At 38.0% G+C, this 20769-nt stretch overlaps 1 protein-coding gene across 5 annotated transcripts in view; it reads left to right on the forward strand.

Moving 5' to 3' along the window:
• The window catches only part of EcR (Ecdysone receptor), a 315697-nt gene that overhangs the window by 240533 nt on the left and 54395 nt on the right, over nt 1-20769 (forward strand). For 2 of the 5 annotated variants that reach the window (XM_034984762.2, XM_034984763.2), the window contains exon 1: nt 17361-18052. The exons of the other annotated variants lie outside the window; for them this stretch is intronic. In XM_034984762.2, the coding sequence (XP_034840653.1) occupies nt 17734-18052 (319 nt within the window). In that variant the 5' untranslated portion in view covers nt 17361-17733. Of the gene's footprint in view, nt 1-17360; nt 18053-20769 lie in introns of those variants that run through there. 5 annotated transcript variants of the gene reach the window in all.

Consider the following 20769-nt stretch of genomic DNA (forward strand, 5'->3'; position numbering starts at 1 on the left):
GATGAGAATATAAAAAGTTTATTTTATTACAAGCTCAAGAATATTCTTCTCAAACATTTTCATGTACCTACATTATAAACGTAATGGATGTTTGGATGTTTGTTACTCCTTTACACCACAATGACTGAACCGATTTGACTGAGAATGGAGATAACGTCTTTAGACTTACCCCAAATTAGCACATGCCTACTTTTTGTCCCGTAAAACCTATAAGTATAGTACGCGACAGGTCGAGATGGCAATCGTAGAAGGAACGCACCGCACACCCGCACAGCCCCCGCGCTAACCCGGTGCTGGCGAGCGCGGGTGACGTGCGGGTGACCTGCCATCTCGACCTGTCGCGGACTAAACGTATCTATGTGGATGAAGTTATGGACATCATCTAGTATGTAGCTATTTACAAGTAGTACCTACTACATACTTCCTATACGTATACCCTCTTTAGCCGGCATGCGTGATTTCGTGCAATTAAATCAAGATGTAAAGAACTATGAGTAAGCAGAGTTTAAAATTGAAAACGCCAAAGAATGTGGTGCTATTTAGAAGCTTTTGATTCGTTCTGACGTTTTCATACATACTATTACAAGATACTCGTACATTCCTCGTCTCGGTGCATTGTATTACGTAATAGCTCACACGACATGCGTTTGTTATCGCATTTCAAGGGCACGTCCACTGGTGCAGGCGACCAAGTTGTTCATGACAATATGTCGAGTATAATCGTCGTCATAACGTTTAGCCATAGACTCTGTTCGTGCATTCCATAGATAACGCTTAATGTCGACTTTAATGTCTTAAGACAATAAAACACGGAGTACCTCATTTAGATATTTTTACATCATCATTATTATCACTATCTACCACACACAAGACCTATGTCCACAGGTCTCTTGTAGTAGCGCTTTCCAGTGAGTGATCGCCATTCTAGCACCTTGGGATCCCAACGTCTATCGTTTTTGGAACAACGTGCCTGCCCTTCAGCTTTTCTACTTCAGCTTCGCAACCCATTTACTTATGTCTTTCATCTATTTCTCTTTATTTTCTCGAAATTAGACTAAGCTATTTGGATTGCAACACATGTTATTCTTTTGGGGAGATCCACAGACACTTTATTTAACTAAACGTCTCTAGTCTCCTCTCTAGGTATTTAAATTGAATATATTGTATCCATTTAATAATAAGCAGCGTGGGCAGATGAAATATTCATTATCCATAGTAAGGCGTAGTACTTCCCACTCTTGACAAGAGGCCATCATTTATATAAAGATTTAACGACGGTTTTTTGCTTAATCTCATAGACAGATAACAAATTGTGTACAGCGGCAGTTTACGCTTGTTTATAAACGTTCGGTAATAACAAAGACGTAAAGTGGATGATTTACAGTCGCGGAAGCAGTTAACTGTGCAGGAGACAACGGGGGCAGACAAAATGTAGGATATTCTGATTGATAGACGCAAGAGTTATCACTTCCGACAGCTCCAGTGTGAGCTAATTTGACCACATCACTGAGGACGTCCGACTCTGTTAATTATGTTCGTTTTATCAAATATCAATACACTCGGCACTTCAAAGTTAGATGCCAATCCAATAAAGAGGCTAGTATGAAATATACAAAACCTAGAACAAAATATTGTAACGCTGTACAAAAAAAACGCGCCTAATCGAGAACCTCTTCCTTTTTGGCAGTCAATTAAATACGTAATCTAACATTTTTTTATTTTTGTAATGAAAACTTTTTTATTTTTCTTCATTTTGGGATGGGTTAAAAACTTAAAACTTCAAGGTTGCAATCACCGACATGCTAATGTTAATTTTGCTCGGAGTGCCGATAGATGTAAAAACTAATTTAAACTAATGTTAATGGATTTAATTTACAAATTATGAAATTCAAATTTTTGAGACTAATTAATTCCAAAAAATCTACTGTGATAGTGTTAAGTTTACACTTCTGTCGATAGTCCTTACAGATTGCCAATTTTTAGTTGTATTTATCGTTCAACAGTTTAGTAGACCGTACGAGCGGTTGTTGAAGACGTTTAAAATGTAAGCAGAACAAAAATAAATTGTAATTATGTACCTACTATGATAAAATAGTATGGAACAATAAAAAAAGTTAAAAAATATGAACGTGAATGCCAAGAAAGGACGCATGACATAAAATAAATGGAAAGATAAGGATAGGAAAAAAATAATAGTAAGTAGCTGTAATTAAGGCGATAGTACCCGTTGAAATGTCAGACTTAATGTGCAGTATAAAGTCAGTAAAAAGACTCATGCGCTCGCGACGTGATCCGAGTATTTAGAACTCGTGACACGGGATACCACATTGTTACGAAGCCAGCTGCAATGACATGTTAACATTGTAAAGTCCCTTTTTATGGAGTGAAATAACTAATTATGAAAACAGACATCACCTGTAAAAGAAAAGGATTAGACACGGCTTTCATATTTTGTTCTTACAGTTCAAGAAATTACAGAAAAATCTTGCGAACTCAACTCACAAAACTTTCTTAACTCAAGTACATTTGTGAACCGTTAAGAAAAAAGAACATATCGGAGTTCGGACAGTAACTAACGATGAGTTAACAGCTATAAAAAGTTATAATAATAATGTATTAAGTTTACAAAATGTGAAAGTCTTAATAAGTATCTACTTGCAAATAAATTGCATTAAGCTCAAGCTATCATGTAAGTACCATCGAGATAGAACCTCAGAAATGATTTATATTTTACAATTCTGCAGCCGTTACTAAAGGGCAGCACCTCGATTCAACCAGGTCACTCGCTCCACTTCACCATTGTCGGTTATGTTCAATAATTAAAAGTCAAAAGGTTACGCCATTCTTTATGTTTATCTTATAAAAGCTGGACGTGTAATTATAGACTCATTTTTATAATACACTAGCTGCCCTGGCGAACTTCGTTCCGCCTAACAGTTGATTCAATTTTTTTTAATTTTTTCCCTCCGTAAGAACCATCCTCGTACTTCAAGGAATATTATAAAAAAAGAATTAGCGAAATCGGTTCAATTGTTCTCGAGATTTGCGATGACCAACACATTTAGTGATTCATTTTTATATTATAGATTTTGGTTCAATGACATCTTTTTCTTTCAAATATTTCATTATTGAAATATCATTATTGGTGCTACTTTTATGGCAACAAGAATGTACAGAAAAGTGACGGTTTATATTTAGGTGTAAAATTGAGCCATAATATGGGCTGCAGGAAATTACTCTTATGACCCGATACGGTAGTACAACGCTCGTATTTATTCCTGGGTATGGCAAGAGTTTAAACAAGTGCACACTGGCAACGCCACGCTAGGCTGCACGACCATTTTTATTCTCGAGAAACAATAGGCATGGCGACGTTAGTGCCGGCTTTGTTGCCGTTCTTCGATCATAGCAACAAGTTAAATGCAATAAATTTCATATAGAAACATATAACCGTCATTCGCAACGCGTTTGAATTGTACCCAACACGCCTGAGTAATACAATCCTAAGTATATATGCACTTGACTATTTTCATACTCGTCGTGTTATTTGCAGGGACATTTTATCGTGTAACATTGAAGGGCCGTGTGTTGTTCCTTAGTACGTGACTTCGGCTACGTTAGGATATTGCCGATTTTGTTTGCATATTTTCTTGCCGCAATAATTATTCTTTGTTTTATTCTTAGATAAATATGCCACAATATTCTTAATAACATGCCTGTTATAAACTGCAATCGGTTAGGCGTGGAGGTTAGTGAAGCGTCTAATATAATATGACAACCATACTAAGTCAACACTAAGGACAACATGCAATGATGTGACTGCAAATATGAAGCTAGTGATACTAAATGATATGAACAGATTATATTATAGGATCTAAGAAAATATACAAAAATAGTTGTTTAATCCCTTTCTAGCGAGTAGAGCTGTCTTGGCGATTGTCCAGTGTTGCAACTAGGACATACGCTCGTAGGTGTCTGTCTAGAAACCGTTGTTGGCAATCTCCTTAATAAGCTATCAGGAATTCGCTAGGCTCGCACGTTGCATAAAAATACCTTCACGAATCACCTCAAGTACATATTAGCTAAACTAATGAAGGAAACCAATTTAAGGAACGGCAAACTCAGATGTTTCGAGGCAAGGCATTTTAATACCATGAAGATATCTACCTAGGTATGTCATGATTATTTTTGTCGTTAAAATATGTACCAATGAGTTGTGAGATTCTTTATGCATGTTCGGCTTTTTAATTAATTTCCTTGATTGCTGTATGATAACGAAACAAAAAAATTGTCTTTTTTACAACTGACAATATATTCTTTTGATCAAGAATGTAATCTTTAGGACTTCTTTTGACTACCTACTGCCCTATTATTTCATTTTTTATTTTATAGGATGTTATACTTAAAATATAATAGCAATATGTAGACCTTTTGCCTACCTTCTGAATATGTTATAGCATAGTGGTGCTTATTGACCATGACCGTGGCATACAATTGGATATAATTATCTTCAATTTGTTCTACTATCAATGTTATTCCTGATGGTCTGACGTGATGTCTTTCAAATGCACTGTGCAATTATTTCGACTTTATAAGTTAAACCCTACATTACAAATACAATAAAAAAATACAAATTTTCATCAGATCGTTTTTAAGAACGCAACATGTAATATAATAATTAATCATAGCTTTTTATGTTTTATTCATAACAATGGAAAAACATCTGGTAATTAACGATCTAAATAAAAACTATGATCTCGTTCCGACAGTAAAACACACATGTAGGTTTTTTGTTTCAATTAGCAACCATTATTATTACTTTGCCTAATTGCAAAGTTGGCAGAGATGCCGAAGACGTCCCAGCCTGTCAGTCCATTTCTATATTAAACTCTTAAACTTGGATTTTTGGCAAATTCCCGAACACCTAGCGGGAGTCAACGCTTCCTCTGACAGTCGACGCGGTACATGTCAGAAAAATAAATAGATACTTAGTTTTACAGAATCAAATATAAAAACGTTTGTCTACATATTGTTCCGCTGTGATCATGAGAAATGGCTCTTTCCACCTACTGGTTAACTAATTTGTTTTTCAATTTTAAAGAGCTATATTTAATATTTATACACCATTAGCTGGTAGGTACGTGTTAATGACCTTAGTGAAACATTATACCTTTACAATTTGTTGGAAGGCTTTCACCTGTTAATATGAAATGAACATTTTCAGGAAAATTTCATAAAGTGATTGAAAACGCGAGGCTTTTACTCGGTAACAATGTTGTCCCAATTCCATATTGAATCATTACTACCCTGAAGCGAGGACAGTACGTTACGCAACCAATGTATTATACGGTAGGCGGTCGATGTTACCACATTACTCTCATATTGTATCCTTTAAGTGTAATGTGATAAGAGCTCTATGTTTGTGCCATTGTGTTACTAATTGTACACATCCACAGTCAAATCACGCGCATCGTACAACGGTCGACGTCGCATCGATGCATCGCTGCTGACCTATTTGAGTCTAGCAAATACTATTTGAATTGCAAGTGTTATCATATGTAATTTCATTGTGTGTAATATGTTTACTAACGCGGCATGCAAAATCAAAACTTGCTCAAAAGATTCTCACGTTATATCTCGGGAAAATCGTTATTTTCAATATTCTGCTCATTACTTGAATGATTATTTATAACATTCTCTGGCATGCATTTATTTTCGTCGATTTCCTGACATCTTCGAGAATTATTTGTACAGGCTCGCAATAAAGAGTCCAACATAAACACATAAAACAAACATCGACATCTCGCATTAAGATTCTTATTTGCAAAAATCATAACCTGTTTCTGCGAGAAAACTCGTAAATTAGGGCCATAAAGTACTGCCCGGTCTGGTCTCAATTATTTTTCTTACTTTAATAATGATTAATGATGCTCTTTTAGCCTTTTGGGACCACAAAAATAACATCTACTAATTTGGAGTATAAAGTAACAATTTTTAAATTTTTCCTACGCCCTGCCGCGATTTTATTCTAGTTGTTAAGCCGAATTTAGATTTTAGCAAATCCTCGATTTAAAATCTGTAATTGGTATGAAACACGCACCGATATCATAAATCATTTTCACAGAGTTTACAACACATTGCCAGTTCATGGACAGAACTCAATCACATCTATCACTTCTCGGACTCGCTAGTTACATCACGTAAATGATAGGATTTGATCCACTAGCTTTAAAATATCTTATAGAACTTTATTGACTATGCCAAAACGATCCTTATATTCCAAGATTTTAGTCTTACATTTCAAAGTCAAGCACAATTCACAATGATTGCATGTATACATAGATGAAAAGTGTGAAGCAATGGCGCTTGCAAGCGAAAGTAAAGCTAAGGTTCTTCACTCAAAGGCTAGCTTCATCTGACGTTTTACATGCATTGTGTAGATATTATGCAAGTGTTCATGTGACTGCGAAGAACAGAACGGTTCCTTACCAGGTCACATTAGTGCGCATGACATCAGTGACTGTCAAGTGCATAGGAGTCAATGAACAGGATTTGAACATTGCGTATGCAATAGATGCCTTGACTTCCTCTAGCTGTACCTAATGGCTGCTGGCCAGAGACATTGACAACACCCTACTATGTAAGTTTGAAATTTCCAGTATTATACTAGATAATGCCCGTGACTTCGTTCACGTGAATTTAGTATTTGTAAAAATCTCGTGGGAAGTTTTTGATTTTCTGGGATAAAAAGTAGCCTATGCACGTCTCCAGGAGGCAAGCTATCCCCTTACCAAATAAATAGTGCTGGTGATTAAGTCCACGTGGATTTGAATTTTTTTAAAATCCCGTGGAAACTCTGATTTTTCTGGACATAAATTAGCCTATGTCCTCCCCTGGCATAATATAAGCTATAGGTATCTCTGTATCAAATTTCGTCAAAAGTAGTTAATTGGATAAGTGGTAAAATGGCAAATATACAGACATAACATACACTTTCAGATTTATAATATCAGTATATGGAAGTATGGTATATGGATATGAATTTGCAACTTTGCACGATATTAAATATAAAAAAGATAATGCCAACGTAAAGGTTCATGACCATACCGACTGGTAATTAAAGGACTGGATAATGGCATCGGTTACCGGAGGCACGGTTGCCTTATTATTCTGCTGTAAAGCGTGACGAATAGCCAGTCCTATGCAGGCATTTAAGACTATGCAGCCGGCGTGTTAGTCCGGCCATTATCTTTTAATACCATCGTCTTTATTATGCGCTACATTTTTTGCACTGGCAACGAGGCGCGGCAGGCATCGCGAGTCGCCGACACGGGTTTGATAACCTGGAGACCTTGGTCTTAATTGCGCTTCAGCAGACCATTCCGCCGCGGCAACTTTTTATGCGCCTGCATCACTAGTAAAAACACGACAACGGCTACCCACCCGACTTAAAAAGGTGCGACAAGTCAAGGAAAATTCGAACCGGTTGCGCACACATAAACTTGTCGTGTAATCGAGGACTCTACCAAGAAAGCTACTCTTAATTGCGTGATCCATTATAGGTTTAGCTTGATACTTGATATTTTACAATCCGATTCTAAAAGGATATCAATGAAATCCTTTACAAAACTAATTCATTTGCGTTCCTATTCTGCGCATTTTGTTTAAAGTATAATTTTCAAGTGAATGTATCCGGTATTCGTTTCAATGCGACTCGCGCACTACCTATTGTACCTACGTTGATTGATAGTAATCTAGTATAATCAGAAAATTTCTTGCAAATCCCAACAGCAAACGTAAAAAGTTTCAACTGAATAGGATGTACGATGTGCAAACGTATAGGTGACGAACAAACAGACACAGACAGACAAAAAAATTATAATAAAATATGTTATACACATAATATTATGTCCTGCATCTTATGCGTATCAACGCATATGCTCAGCTATACACCCATTTGGGGTGGGGTCACAGATGAAAATGATACATTTGTACTTTATTTTTATCTGTGACACCAACAACAAATAAATGCATTTTCTTTCTTTATTTCTTTCTTTCTTTCTTATATTATATTGAAAATTAATTAACATTGCATTGCAATCAACATTCATATATCTTTAATTTGTTACAGGTAAGAAAAAACACCATCACGAAAGTTCTCCGCCGCAATGTAAAGGTTTCTTATAAGATAATGGGGCCGATTCTCTAGGCGGTTTTCTAATTTTAAAATGTCTAATATTAGACTTAGAAAGGTGTGTTATTCTGAAAACCCACTTAAATGACAGGTCTAACCTAAAATTGAATTTGACAGCACTAAACTATTCAATTTAGATTTTAAAGAGCAAAAGTTATTCTGTTGCACGAACTAAATGCCTAAATTAAGAAACGTCAACCTAAAATTTTCTAAAATTAGAGTGGACCTCGCGAGGTGCCCACTAAATTTAAAGAGTCTGCTTAAATGGCAAAATGGACGTGTTTTGAAAGAAATATTTTTATTTGAGTTAAGAATTGTTATATTTAAGATAAAAAAAGTGTCTTACAAGTGTTTTAATTAAATTTAAACTTTATAAAATGGAAATATACGTGGTTTCTCTGGCTCGTCGTTAATTCGCAAAAAATAAATAGGTTGGTTATCTACTTTGTTGTCTAAGAGTATCAGACACCTCCACAGACATCCTGGCGGCTTCAGCAAGGCAAACCTAAGATCCTTAAGTCTCCTTATTTCTTAACTAGCAAGTGGCAGCTGTTCGAAAATCCTGTGGGACTAGGATACTTTTCTTTAGGTACTTAGCTTACCTACCTACCTAATAAAAGTAGCCTATAAGTATATCCTTCACTAGTATGTGTCCTTGTGAAAAATCTCTGTGCCCAACTAGGTTAGATGCATAAAGGAACATACCCAGAGACAAAAACTTGCATAGGTATTAGGTAGCTACCTAAATATTAGTGTGAACAAAATCTTTGCCAATTAGGTATGCCAAGGTAAAACTTGATGCCTTGTTATCATTATCAATGAGATTAATTCCTACTACCTACTACTTATTGCTAAACATATCAAAAATAAAGCAGAATAAGTGTGGTGGTAGAGTAGTAGTTAGTAGTACTTATAATAAAGTTTAAGTTCTAAAATCTTAATGAGTTCACCTAAAGGTTTATTTATAGGCTAAATTAACAGATTTTACATTTAGTTATGTCTTATACTTACATACCCCTAGTATTGAACTAAGTACTTGAGTAGTACCCAGTTACTTCTTTATTTTCAATTCAGTAGATACCTACCTGCTTGAAAGACTACCTATTACCTGCATAAGTAGGTACTTGCTAACTACAGTACAGTATAGATAACTACAACTAACTGACTTAGCCTGGGTTCACTTTAATCATCTGATAAGTTTTAGTTGAGAAGTACCTAGTAGATACATCTTGTAATTCCTAAACATATCATGATAGGATCTTGTTGAGTTTACCTATATAGGTATACCCATACCCATATGGGTATCACATTTCAGGTTAACTAGCTGACCTGCCTGAGTTGTACCTGCCCCAGCTTTGTTCGGGTGGAATAAGTACCTATGTAAGTATCTGAAAATTATGTCGTAGTGGTCTATATAGGTACTTAAAGTAAACGTTCCTTACATGCAAATTCTCAAGTTTTTAAACTCAGCAGCTTAATAAATTACTAGACTCAGGAGTCAGCAGCTTATATGCTGACGTCAGTCAGTCAGTTTATATTTTTACATTTACATAATATGTACAGAAGAGAGAGAGAAAAGCTAGGACTTCTCCATAACGTCCTCAAAAATGTGTGAAGTCTGCCAATCCGCACTTGGTCAGTGTGCTAGATTTTGGCCAAAACACCTTATTCTGAGAGGTGACCCGTGCTCAGTAGTAGTGACCCGGCGATGGATTGATAATGATGATGATGATGTACTGACCTAGCTACCTGCCTTTAGGTCAACGGGAAGTATAGGGTACTTCCCGTTGACCTTGGGTTTCATGACAGACAACAAAGTGATCCTATAATGGTTCCTTGGAGGTATGGAACCCATAGTTAGAAGAGAAATAACGTCAAAAAATAATTTGATTTCTTTTATCTTTTCTAGATCTATTTTATTGAAAACTAGCTGACTAAAGTTTTCTACACATACCTATAATTCTAAAAATTAATACAGAAATCTATAGACTCAACCTTTATTTAGTTTGAAATCTATAGATCTCTGACTTTGCATAGACTTAAGATACTGATAAAAGAGACAGAGTTATATCATTGGCATAAATCTGTCTCGTTTTAACCGAAACTTAAGTCAGAGCAAAGTCAAAGTATGCTCTCTACACATATATGCTTAAAGTATTATGTTTTAACTATGTCTAGTCTGAGCTAATTCAAAGTATAGGTACTCTATAGATTTTAGCCAAAAAATATGCAAACCTCAAAAAATGTTTTTATAATTGTTATGGCGAAGTCTGCATTGAAATTGATATAAATAGGGACTGAAAACTAATTTTGAACTATTTATACCTATAGATTATAAATTTCATTTTCAGGTAGTAGTAGTAGTACAACTTAGTCATACTACAGCTGCTCAGTATGATGGAGGCAAGAATTTCCTAACAAAAGCAAGAAAACTTCAATCAGATGATTAACAATTACTTTTATTAAATAAAATAATAAAATAATAAACAAATGTTTCATTCTGTACTGTACATAATTAATATTTATTTCAATAACATTTAAATAAAAATTAAGTTTAGAAAACAACTGTTCATTTTTGGTAGATGAGTGACGGAACATCTTTTTAACCCGCAGACTCCATATACTTGGTTTCATGAAATGGGCTGAAATAAAAATTATCAACGTTGAAAGTTTGTTATGATGATGTGTTCAAAGGTCTAATGTATGCTACACTTCAATTTTTTGCTATGCATACTAGCTGTTTTCTATGCAATTAAGCATCACTTTCTTTAACGGTGAACCAAACCATTGTGAGGAAACCTACATGCCTGAGAGTTCTCCATAGTGTTCTCAAAGGTGTGTGAAATCTGTCAATCTGCACTCGGCCAGAGTGGTGGACTATGGCCAAACTTCCCGTTTTGAGAGGAGACCCCTGCTCAGTAGTGAGCCGGCAATTAGTTGATCGTGTGATGATACTAACTGTCGCCTGTAATTATTATTTTTATATAGGTATGCTACACTTCCATTTTTTGCTATATTATAATATGTACTAGCTGTTTAATAAGCAATTAAGTATCACTTTCTTTAACCATGAAGGAAAACATTGTGAGGAAACCTACATGCCTGAGAGTTCTCCATAGTGTTCTCCAAGGTGTGTGAAGTCTGTCAATCTGCACTTGGACAGAGTGGTGGACTATGGCCATTCTCTTCTCATTTTGAGAGGTGAGCTGGCAATGAGTTGATCATTATGATGATACCAGCTGTTACCTGTTATTATTATTATTATACACGTAGGTATATACATTCAATCTTGATCTTGTAGGTACTTTCATGCCTTAAATCACATTACCGCCTTAGTTTGTTGAATTCATAGCAGAATTCATGGATACCTCGTTCCACGTCCTGCACGCCAGATTTGTAAGTATACCGCCAAGTTTCAGAACTTCCTCGCTGTATATTCCTTTACCTGTATATTCAATGTACTCTGTGGCAGTCAGTTATTTAGAATGATTGCTTTTCATCTGTTTGCATTGATTTCCTTATTAACAAGAGTTTGACAATTAGGTACCTCGGTGATTTCGAGGTAAGGTAGGTAGGTAAGATTCCAAGCAAAATTCTTTGCTTTTATCTATTTTATGCACATAACCACTATTTTCACAAAGTTTTGTAACAAAAACTAAGATTCTTTATCCACAAAACATAAAGAAATTAGGTTAGAAATTATATTTGCAACAAAAATAATAGATCAGTTTTTTAACTGGTTTTACGGCTCTGGGTTCTAGCACTTTTGATCAAAGACCTACTTCACACGATAAAATGAACAAAACTTCAATTTTCGACACTTTTATCGTGATTCGACCTAAATAAATCAAGTAAAGTTATTATTTTTGTATTTCAAGTAACATCGTTCGATATTTTTCGCAAAAAATAGTTTTAAGATTAAAGGGGAAAATCAAACACAACATTAGTGCAGTTCTTGTTATCTTAAATAGCAACACTTACTATTCAATTCAAACGTCATTTTAGACGGCCATTTAGGATGTTTAAATTTAGTTGAAGCAAAATTGCGAATGCAGCTTAGAAATAGAAATCCTAAAATTAAAGAATCTAAAATTTAGTTTAGGTTTAGGTTAGGGTACAACAGAATTAGCACCAATATCAGTAAGTTTTTATTTTATCTTTTTGCAAGTTCCAAAAATCAACGACAGAGTGTGTATTCTTTGTAACAAACCTAGGTACCTACTCAAATTACGTAGGTACTTTATGTTTAAGTCTAAAGATTTATTAGTAGTTCTGCCTTTCTCCAAATTTTTTTAACCTCGACATTTTAGTACAATTTGAACATTTTCTGAATAAAAATGTATGTAATGAATACCACCTTCTAGCGGTCTCTGATATTCTGAATAGGTATAAGCTAAATTAAACGTAAACAAGACAAACTGTTTCACTCACTCAGTGAGGCTACATCTGCAGGCTTTGACTAAGATAGAGAGACTTTGGTTATTTAGGATAAAATAATCAGGCTAGCTAAAGATCCTGTGAGCACAAAGCTCGGGTAAGGACTAAGGAGGCTCCGAGGACCGTTCCCCAACAACTTGTCTGACGAGAAGAATCCACAAAAAAATATAAATCGATAGATGCTTTGAGGAATGGCCTAGGCAATTTGGAGAAGAACAAGCAAGCAAATTGACAAATTCGCGCCAATTTCAGTGTGAAATATCGTCCTCGACTTGCTGTTTGGAATATTATGTTGCCTCACGCCGGAAAGACTTTTTCTGCGTAGAAATGCGATTCTTCCTAATGATGATTTAGAGCGAATTGTAGTGGTAAGAAGTGGGGAGGGTAACCAATCGAGCACTTGACTGCACGCACGACTGGGCAACCTCACGACTCCGACTGTACAAACAGTACAGGCGAGAACAAAAACCCATTGTTATTATTTGACTTGTCATGATTTTAGGTAGATCGATATAACTGACGCATTATGTCTTTTGGGGATTTTGTAGTTTACACGCTTTAGCCTGAGGGATTGTTCGCATGCTAACCTATACTCAGTGCATCGCAGAAAGAAATGATAATAAAAATCATCAACACCCCATTTGTGACTCATGTACTTAGTACTTACTCACTAAGTATTTTTGTACTTATCTATAATAAAGCGCAAGAAACTACTCAATGAAAAGTAATGAGTGACTATCTTTCTGCCTTTTTTGATTGAATGTGCTATTATTCCGACTCTTGTCTTTAATTTACACAAACTAAATTAAATCTATATTCTAGAATAATATTATAGAGTCGAAATCAAAAGATTTCTTTGTTTCTAATCGATTATCTCTAGAACTATTGAACCGAGTTTAATAATTCCTTCACCGTTACAGCAAGTAAAATAAGCTATACTTACCTAAAGCTGTAGCTATAAATCATAGTCCGCGACAGGTGGAGATGGCAATCGGGGTATGAGGCGGGGGAACGGGATGCCCAGCACACCAGAAAGCACGCGCGCTTGCCCGCACCGCATTAGCGCGGAAGGCTGCGCGGGTGTGCAGCTGCGGGGCGTTCCCTCCCCGATTGCCATCTCGACCTGTCGCGTACTATATAATATATATACCTAAGTACCACGCAAAGTCTCTACCACTGGCCACAGCCCACTGCAAGTCGCAGGCAAAAGTTAGTCTATAATTAAAAAAATGAATTCTATTTAGGTACTACATACCTAATACGTCTACAGGTAGATAGGTATAGTACGTGACAGATCGAGATGGCAATCGGGGTATGAGGCGGGGGAACGCCCCGCACACCCGCATGTCACCCGCTCTATCCCGCCCGGGTTAGCGCGGACCTGTCGCGGACTATAATTTATAGCTATAGCTTTAGCCATCTCGAATCTCGAAGCTTTAAAGCTTTGACGAATTAACCACGTCTAATCTAAAAGTGTTTTCCCAACGACTCTGAGTCTGATTAGTGCATTCTAAAAGTTAAGTTTTGTTAAAAATTATAATTTACTCGTAGTTAGACTAAAATATCCAATCTCAGCCACCTTTTCCGTAAGTTACTACAATATCATAATTTATTATTATGAATAAGCCACAACTTTTTTGTTATTTTGCCAAATTCTTCTAAATCTACCTAAAGTTGATCAATATTTATTTCTTAATCTTATCCACTCATTAATAAAACTAAAATAAACTAGAAGTGGCCATTAAGCCAAATAAACTAGTAGGAAAATAATAAAATCTTGTTTAGTTTGAAAAATCGCACTAATGATTGAAAATTAATCACAGAGTAGATGGGTGAAGTATACAAATTAGTTTAACACCTGAATGGATGGAAAATTAAAACTGATAAATTATTCATTTTCTTGGACCATTGAACGCTTGCAGATAAATAGTTTATTAAAGGTTCGTACGCACCTGAGCGGCGCGGCGCGGCGCTTCAGTCCGACTGCAGAACGCGTCACCTCAGGCCGCTCGACGGTGCCTACCGCACTACAACTTCAGTACGCGGCACCTCGCGTCACTTGCGCGTCACTTTTATACCCGTTCGCGTACGAGCGCGAAGCGCCGTGCCGCGCCGCTGGGTATGTCGCACTAGCGTCACTGCACTGCGCGTCGCTTCGCTGCGCTTCAAAATATTCTCTCCAGCCGTGCCGCGCGGCAACGCGCGGTGAAGCGCCGCGCCGCGCCGCTCTAGTGCGATATGCGCCATACAAAATGATAGAAATGATATTTTGAAGCTCTGTGCCGCGACGTGAAGCTCACTGAAGCGCCGCGCCGCGCCGCTCAGGTGCGTACGAACCTTAAAGCTGATCACCGATAATATAAGAAAGTAGTACTCGCTTCGCACTGGCCACCCGCACCGCTACGTACAATAACCGAATGCCTTTCTATATACACCTATGCTCGCGACGTCGCGTCGTCCACGTGGATTTAGGTTCAAATCACGTGGGATCTATTTGATTTTCTAGAACAAAAAGCCTAGTATGTGCTCCCCTGGAATGCAAACTATCTCTTACTCTGTACCAAATTTCGTCCAAAACAGTTAAACTGGTAGGCCGTGAAAAGCTAGCAGACTGAAAAACAGGCACATTTTCGTATTTTATAATATTAGTATTGAGCACGAATGAAGTAAGTGGCAGGTGACCTACGTCTTTACCGCATCGCACTCGCTAAAGAAATATTATGCGATCGATATCAGCAGCAACCATTTTTCGCCGCGTACGGATCTTCACGTTGTTCTCATAGCGTCATCTACATTTTCAGTATCGAAAACGAAGTTGCCGGTTGCACGTGCGGCTCGTACCTACAGCTCGCTCTAATGTGCGATCAGCGAAACTGGCAGGCAGTGTAGCGAATAGTCGAGAATCGAGATGCGTATTTCCAAAACATGGCAGGTCAACGATCCGCGCGGACACGTGATTCGATGACGAGAACATGACGGCTACGTCATACCACATAATCTAATCGGTAATGGTCGGTCGGTAACTTACCTAAATCAGAGTGATTTATAAACTGCTTTGCATATTGCAAGTCGACTAATTAACTACTCTATAAACTTTCTAAGTCTTATCTACCTTCATCATCATCATCATTGTAAATATACCTTCAGTCCTTTAAGTCTCTTGTAAGGACTTCCACAGTCCACACGCTACGGTCTTGCACCGCTTGAATTAAGTGGTTCCCTGCGACACATTTGATGACGTCTGTCCGAGTAGTCCAACGCTGCGCTTTCCGGTTCGAGGTCGCTATTCTAAAGTATTCTAGCACCTCGGAAGTTGGGACCCCAACGTCTATCGGTTTTTCGAACTAATATGTGCCCCGCCCATTGCCACTTCATCTTCGCAACCCGTTGAGTTATGTCGATTACTCTGGTTCTCCTACACATGTCTTCATTTCTGATTTGATCACTAGAGAAACTCTAAGCATAGTTTTCTCCGTCGCCCGCTGTGTGACTGCAGGAGTTCTGAGGTTTTTGATGAGGCCCATAGCTAGCGACAATGTCTCTCACTAGCAAGTAGTAAAACGCATTGCTTGAAGACTTTGGTACCTACGGTAATATGGGTACCTTCAAGTCAAGAGTGAATAGGCTTCTTCTAGCGCGCTTCATCAGGCTACATCATCACTTGCCACCAGTTCTGATTGTAGCCAAGCGCTAGTCTATAAATTTAAAAAAAGATATTAACTACAGAGAATGTGGTATTAACTTAGGTACCTACTTAATAATTCGAAAATCGAATGACCGATTTGATTTCTTATTTTTTTCACTGGCATTATAACCGTCTTCTAAAGTTCTAGCCCTTTTAAGCCTTGAACGCCATGATAGATTTATTCGAGATAGATAATAAAGTATGCCATCGCAAAAATACAGATAACCTACATGCAATTTAGGTTAACTACGATCGTGCCAATTTCGGTAACGACCTTACCTTTATCATCTTAATGTGAGAAGGATGCATCTAGGCAGGTAACTGTATTGAACAAAACCAACATGGTACGGTGGTACATGGTTTCGTTCATCGTCAACTCATGGATCTCCTCTCAGAATGAGAAATCTCACACTGGCTGACTGACCAATTGCGGATTTACAGCCTGGTGTGTGAACACCTTTGAGAACATTATGGAGAACTCTCAGGCATGTAGGTTTACTCACGACATTTTCATAGCCTAGATAACTAACTCCCAGATTTAGATTTTGAAAGTATATCTACTCGTGTGGTATAAGTACCTACCTACCTATAGTATTAAAGTAGTAATTATTGAATTAGTAAGTATCTAACACGATTCTTGGATAGGTACAGTATTTGTGGTAGTGATAGAGACCACCGTCATTCAGCGTCAGCTCTATAGGCTCTAATAACATGATTATTCTTTTACTTTATTTTCTATTCATGAACTTAGTAGGTAGGTATATTGTACAGTGGAAGGTTGGTCGGTGATAAAAATATTATGGCAGGTTCAGAAGTTGCGTAACGTCTCAGTTGTTTTGATAAAGAAAATGAAGAATTCAAATACAACGATGGTGTTATCGGCGCGGCACTATTCTGTAGCCCTAGCCCGGTGACTTGACTTTCTGTGCCACGGCTGCGCGCCGGCGGGGGGCGCGCGGGGGACGGCACTGCGGGCGCGGGGCGCCGTGACGTCACACTCGACCGTGGCAGTGAGTAGTGAGAGCGGCCGCGTCGCTTGTTCGCTCGCTCTACGTACTTCGTTGACGACGGTCGCACGCTTGCATCGTGATTCGTGCTGTAAATTCCCATCAAAGTTCGCGGTAACTTCTTTTCGATCCAAATAATAGTATCGTGCGAAATCGTTTAGAATTTTTACTTTTCGGTCGTAGTGTCAAGTGCCCGGAAGGATTTCCAGCAAAGTATAAAACTTAAAATCTTATTGGAGTGAACCCGAAGCCGGTTCGCGGCGAGAAACGATTCGTTTCGGTTTCGACGCCGCGGAGACTAGTGGATGTAATAGCGTTAGTTATAGTGCGAAGCAAAAGTGAAGTGTTGGAGGAGCGTAGGATGTCCGTCGGCAGTCGAGGATCCGAGGGCGTGTGACACGCTCTTCGACATGAGACGCCGCTGGTCCAACAACGGAGGCTTCCCGCTGCGTATGCTCGAAGAGAGCTCGTCGGAAGTGACATCGTCGTCGGCACTAGGACTGCAAGCGGCTATGGTGATGTCGCCAGACTCCCTCGCGTCGCCGGAGTACGGCGGGCTGGACATTTGGGGCTACGATGAGAGCATGACGTACACCACGGCGCAGACGCTGCTGGGCAACGCCTGCACCTTGCAGCAGCAGCAGCAGCAGCCCACACAGCCGCTGCCGTCCATGCCGCTGCCCATGCCCCCCACCACACCTAAATCGGAGAACGAATCTATATCATCAGGTCAGATATCAGAATTATTCACAATAGGTAATTTCCGCATTGGTTTAAGTTTTTAATTAATAAAAAATCCCGTGGGAACTATCGATTATTACCAACTCCAAGAATAGAAGGTATAGTGGGATCCTTTGGGAACTATTGATTATCCAGTATAATAAAATAAGTACGGCGGCGGGCTACTTAAATATTTCCAGGATCCCTTTGCAATATTTCGTCAACAGTTGCGCCATGAAAAGGTTGGACACTTTCGCAATTATTATTTTAAACATGGATTTAAAATTTAAATGATGGAATGGAACTTATATAAGTAATTTGAAAGTAGATTACGGAGTACAAGTTCAAAGAGCAAATAACAGTGTTTTGTTTTGGCGGTGAGCGTTTCGCCGGTGCCGGCATAGAGCCAGCCTCTCGGAGTCTGGCGGTCGCTGTCATCGACCTTTGGCCCGGATACCTTGACCGGGCGAGCGGCCGATGTCTCTGCTCGGTGCACAGTACTGATAAAATCCTAATGTTTTGTTTACATTCACTGATTCTGTGAGTTAACCGCTTTATATCCGTTTGTGATCACTTGATCAACTACATTGAATCTTCATCCACAAAATATGAGTAAGTATTACTCACTACAGAAAACATTAATTAAATAGATAGGTAAGTAATAAGTATCTAAGTAAGTACTTAGGTTCATGATAATAATTAATAAATAATCCTTTATAGTGCTTGGTCCTTTATAGTCCTTTATAGTCCTTTATAGTATTAATGATAATGAGGTAGGTAGGTACCTACCTACCTCATTATCATTAATCAGAGATAGCTAAGGCTAAGCGCTCTGAAACTTTCTAAGCTTACAGACTTTGTTTTAAAGTGTCCTTTTGGTTAAAATTTTCTGATTAATAAATAATTTAAAATTATTACTTGACGTAGGTAGGCATTACCTACAGTATCTACCTGTGGCAATAGGGGAAGAAAACGCTGCCGCGCCTGTGCGGGCGGGCGCGGGTGATGTACAGGTGTGCGGGGGTCCCCCCGCGTCATACCCCGGTTGCCATCTCAACCTGTCGCGCACTATACCTAGTAGGTAATTAGCAAGAATTTTTCCTTCCCACAAACCCCTAGTTAGTCCATTAATATTGAAGTAGTACCTACACCTACTTCCTTATCAGTAACAGCTATCTACACCTACCTACCTCTACCTTTGTAGAGCACAGGTGTGCCGAGTAACGAGTATCAACTATAGCTACATACAGTTACCACGTCTAGTTATAGCATCACTCCATCTATTCTCAGTAAACAATGCTGCCTATGTTTGATTAGTGACCGCTAAATAACTCATAAGACGTAGGAGGAACACAGGCAGGTACCTACGTATGAGTAATTCTTATCACGACACATACAAGGTTGGCGTGGAAAATTTAACCATAGCTTATAGCCCGGAAACGCAATAGGTACCAGTTTTTGCAAAAAAAAAATGAAACACGGCAATAAATTCCTACCTAGGTATATTAAGTATATTATTAACTACAAGTATACAGATATACTGTGTTAGCCTAGTGGTTACGAGGTCCGCCTTCCAATCGGAGGTCGGGGGTTCGATACCGGGCACGCACCTCTAACTTTTCGGAGTTATGTGCGTTTTTAAGTAATTAAAATATCACTTGCTTTAACGGTGAAGGAAAACATCGTGAGGAAACCTGCATGCCTGAGAGTTCTCCATAATGTTCTCAAAGGTGTGTGAAGTCTGCCAATCCGCACTTGGCCAGCGTGGTAGACTATGGCCAAAACCCTTCTCACTCTGAGAGGAGACCCGTGCTCTGTAGTGAGCTGGCGATGGGTTGATCATGATACAGATATACAAAAAGGTACCTACATAAGAAAAATCTGTGATTAGTTTAATCTTGATTTCAATCTTAATTGCCTAGTTAAGTGGTTGGGTTAACTAGAGATTCATGCAAGTTGTAATTTTTCCGAAAAATAATAAAAATTAAAATTAAAATAGGAATAACAGTAACGAAAATAGGCTAACAGTGTATAACTATCTAATAATTATTACGTAGGAATTGTTAATAATCTGTAAATAAATCAATACCTATAGAGACCTAAAAATGCTAAAGAAAAAAGCACCTAACTTTAGGTACTTAATAGGCATCATTGACCGGTTAACCCAACACGCGATTAACTTTAATTGAGGAACATCATTATAAAATAAATATTGTTATCAGCGGATTCAAGGTTAACGTGGAAAAATTAACATATTAAAAATATAGTAAACCAGATGATGCCCGCTTCTTCGTCCGCTTGGATTTGGGTTTTTTAAAAGTCCCGTGGGAACTTTTTAATTTTCCGGGATTAAAAGTAGCCTATGTCTTTCCCTGAGATGTAGCTAACTCTGTACCAAATTTCATCAAAATCAGTTGAACTGTTGGGCCGTGAAAAGCTAGCAGACAGACACACACTTTCGCATTTATGATATTAGTATGGACTAGATGATGCCCGTAACTTCGTCCGCGTGGATTTAGGTTTTTCAAAAATCCTTCTTATAATTTTCCGAGATAAAAAGTAGCGTATGTCCTTCCCCGAGATGTAAGCTAACTCTGTATCAAATTTCATCAAAATCGGTAAAACTTTTGGGCCGTGAAAAGCTAGCAAACAGACAGACACACTTTCACAATTATAATATATAAGTATGGAAGTATGGTTAACTAACTATAAACCTACATAATCTT

This window comes from Maniola hyperantus, chromosome 3, assembly GCF_902806685.2.
Source record: "Maniola hyperantus chromosome 3, iAphHyp1.2, whole genome shotgun sequence".
NCBI classification, from domain to species: domain Eukaryota; kingdom Metazoa; phylum Arthropoda; class Insecta; order Lepidoptera; family Nymphalidae; genus Maniola; species Maniola hyperantus.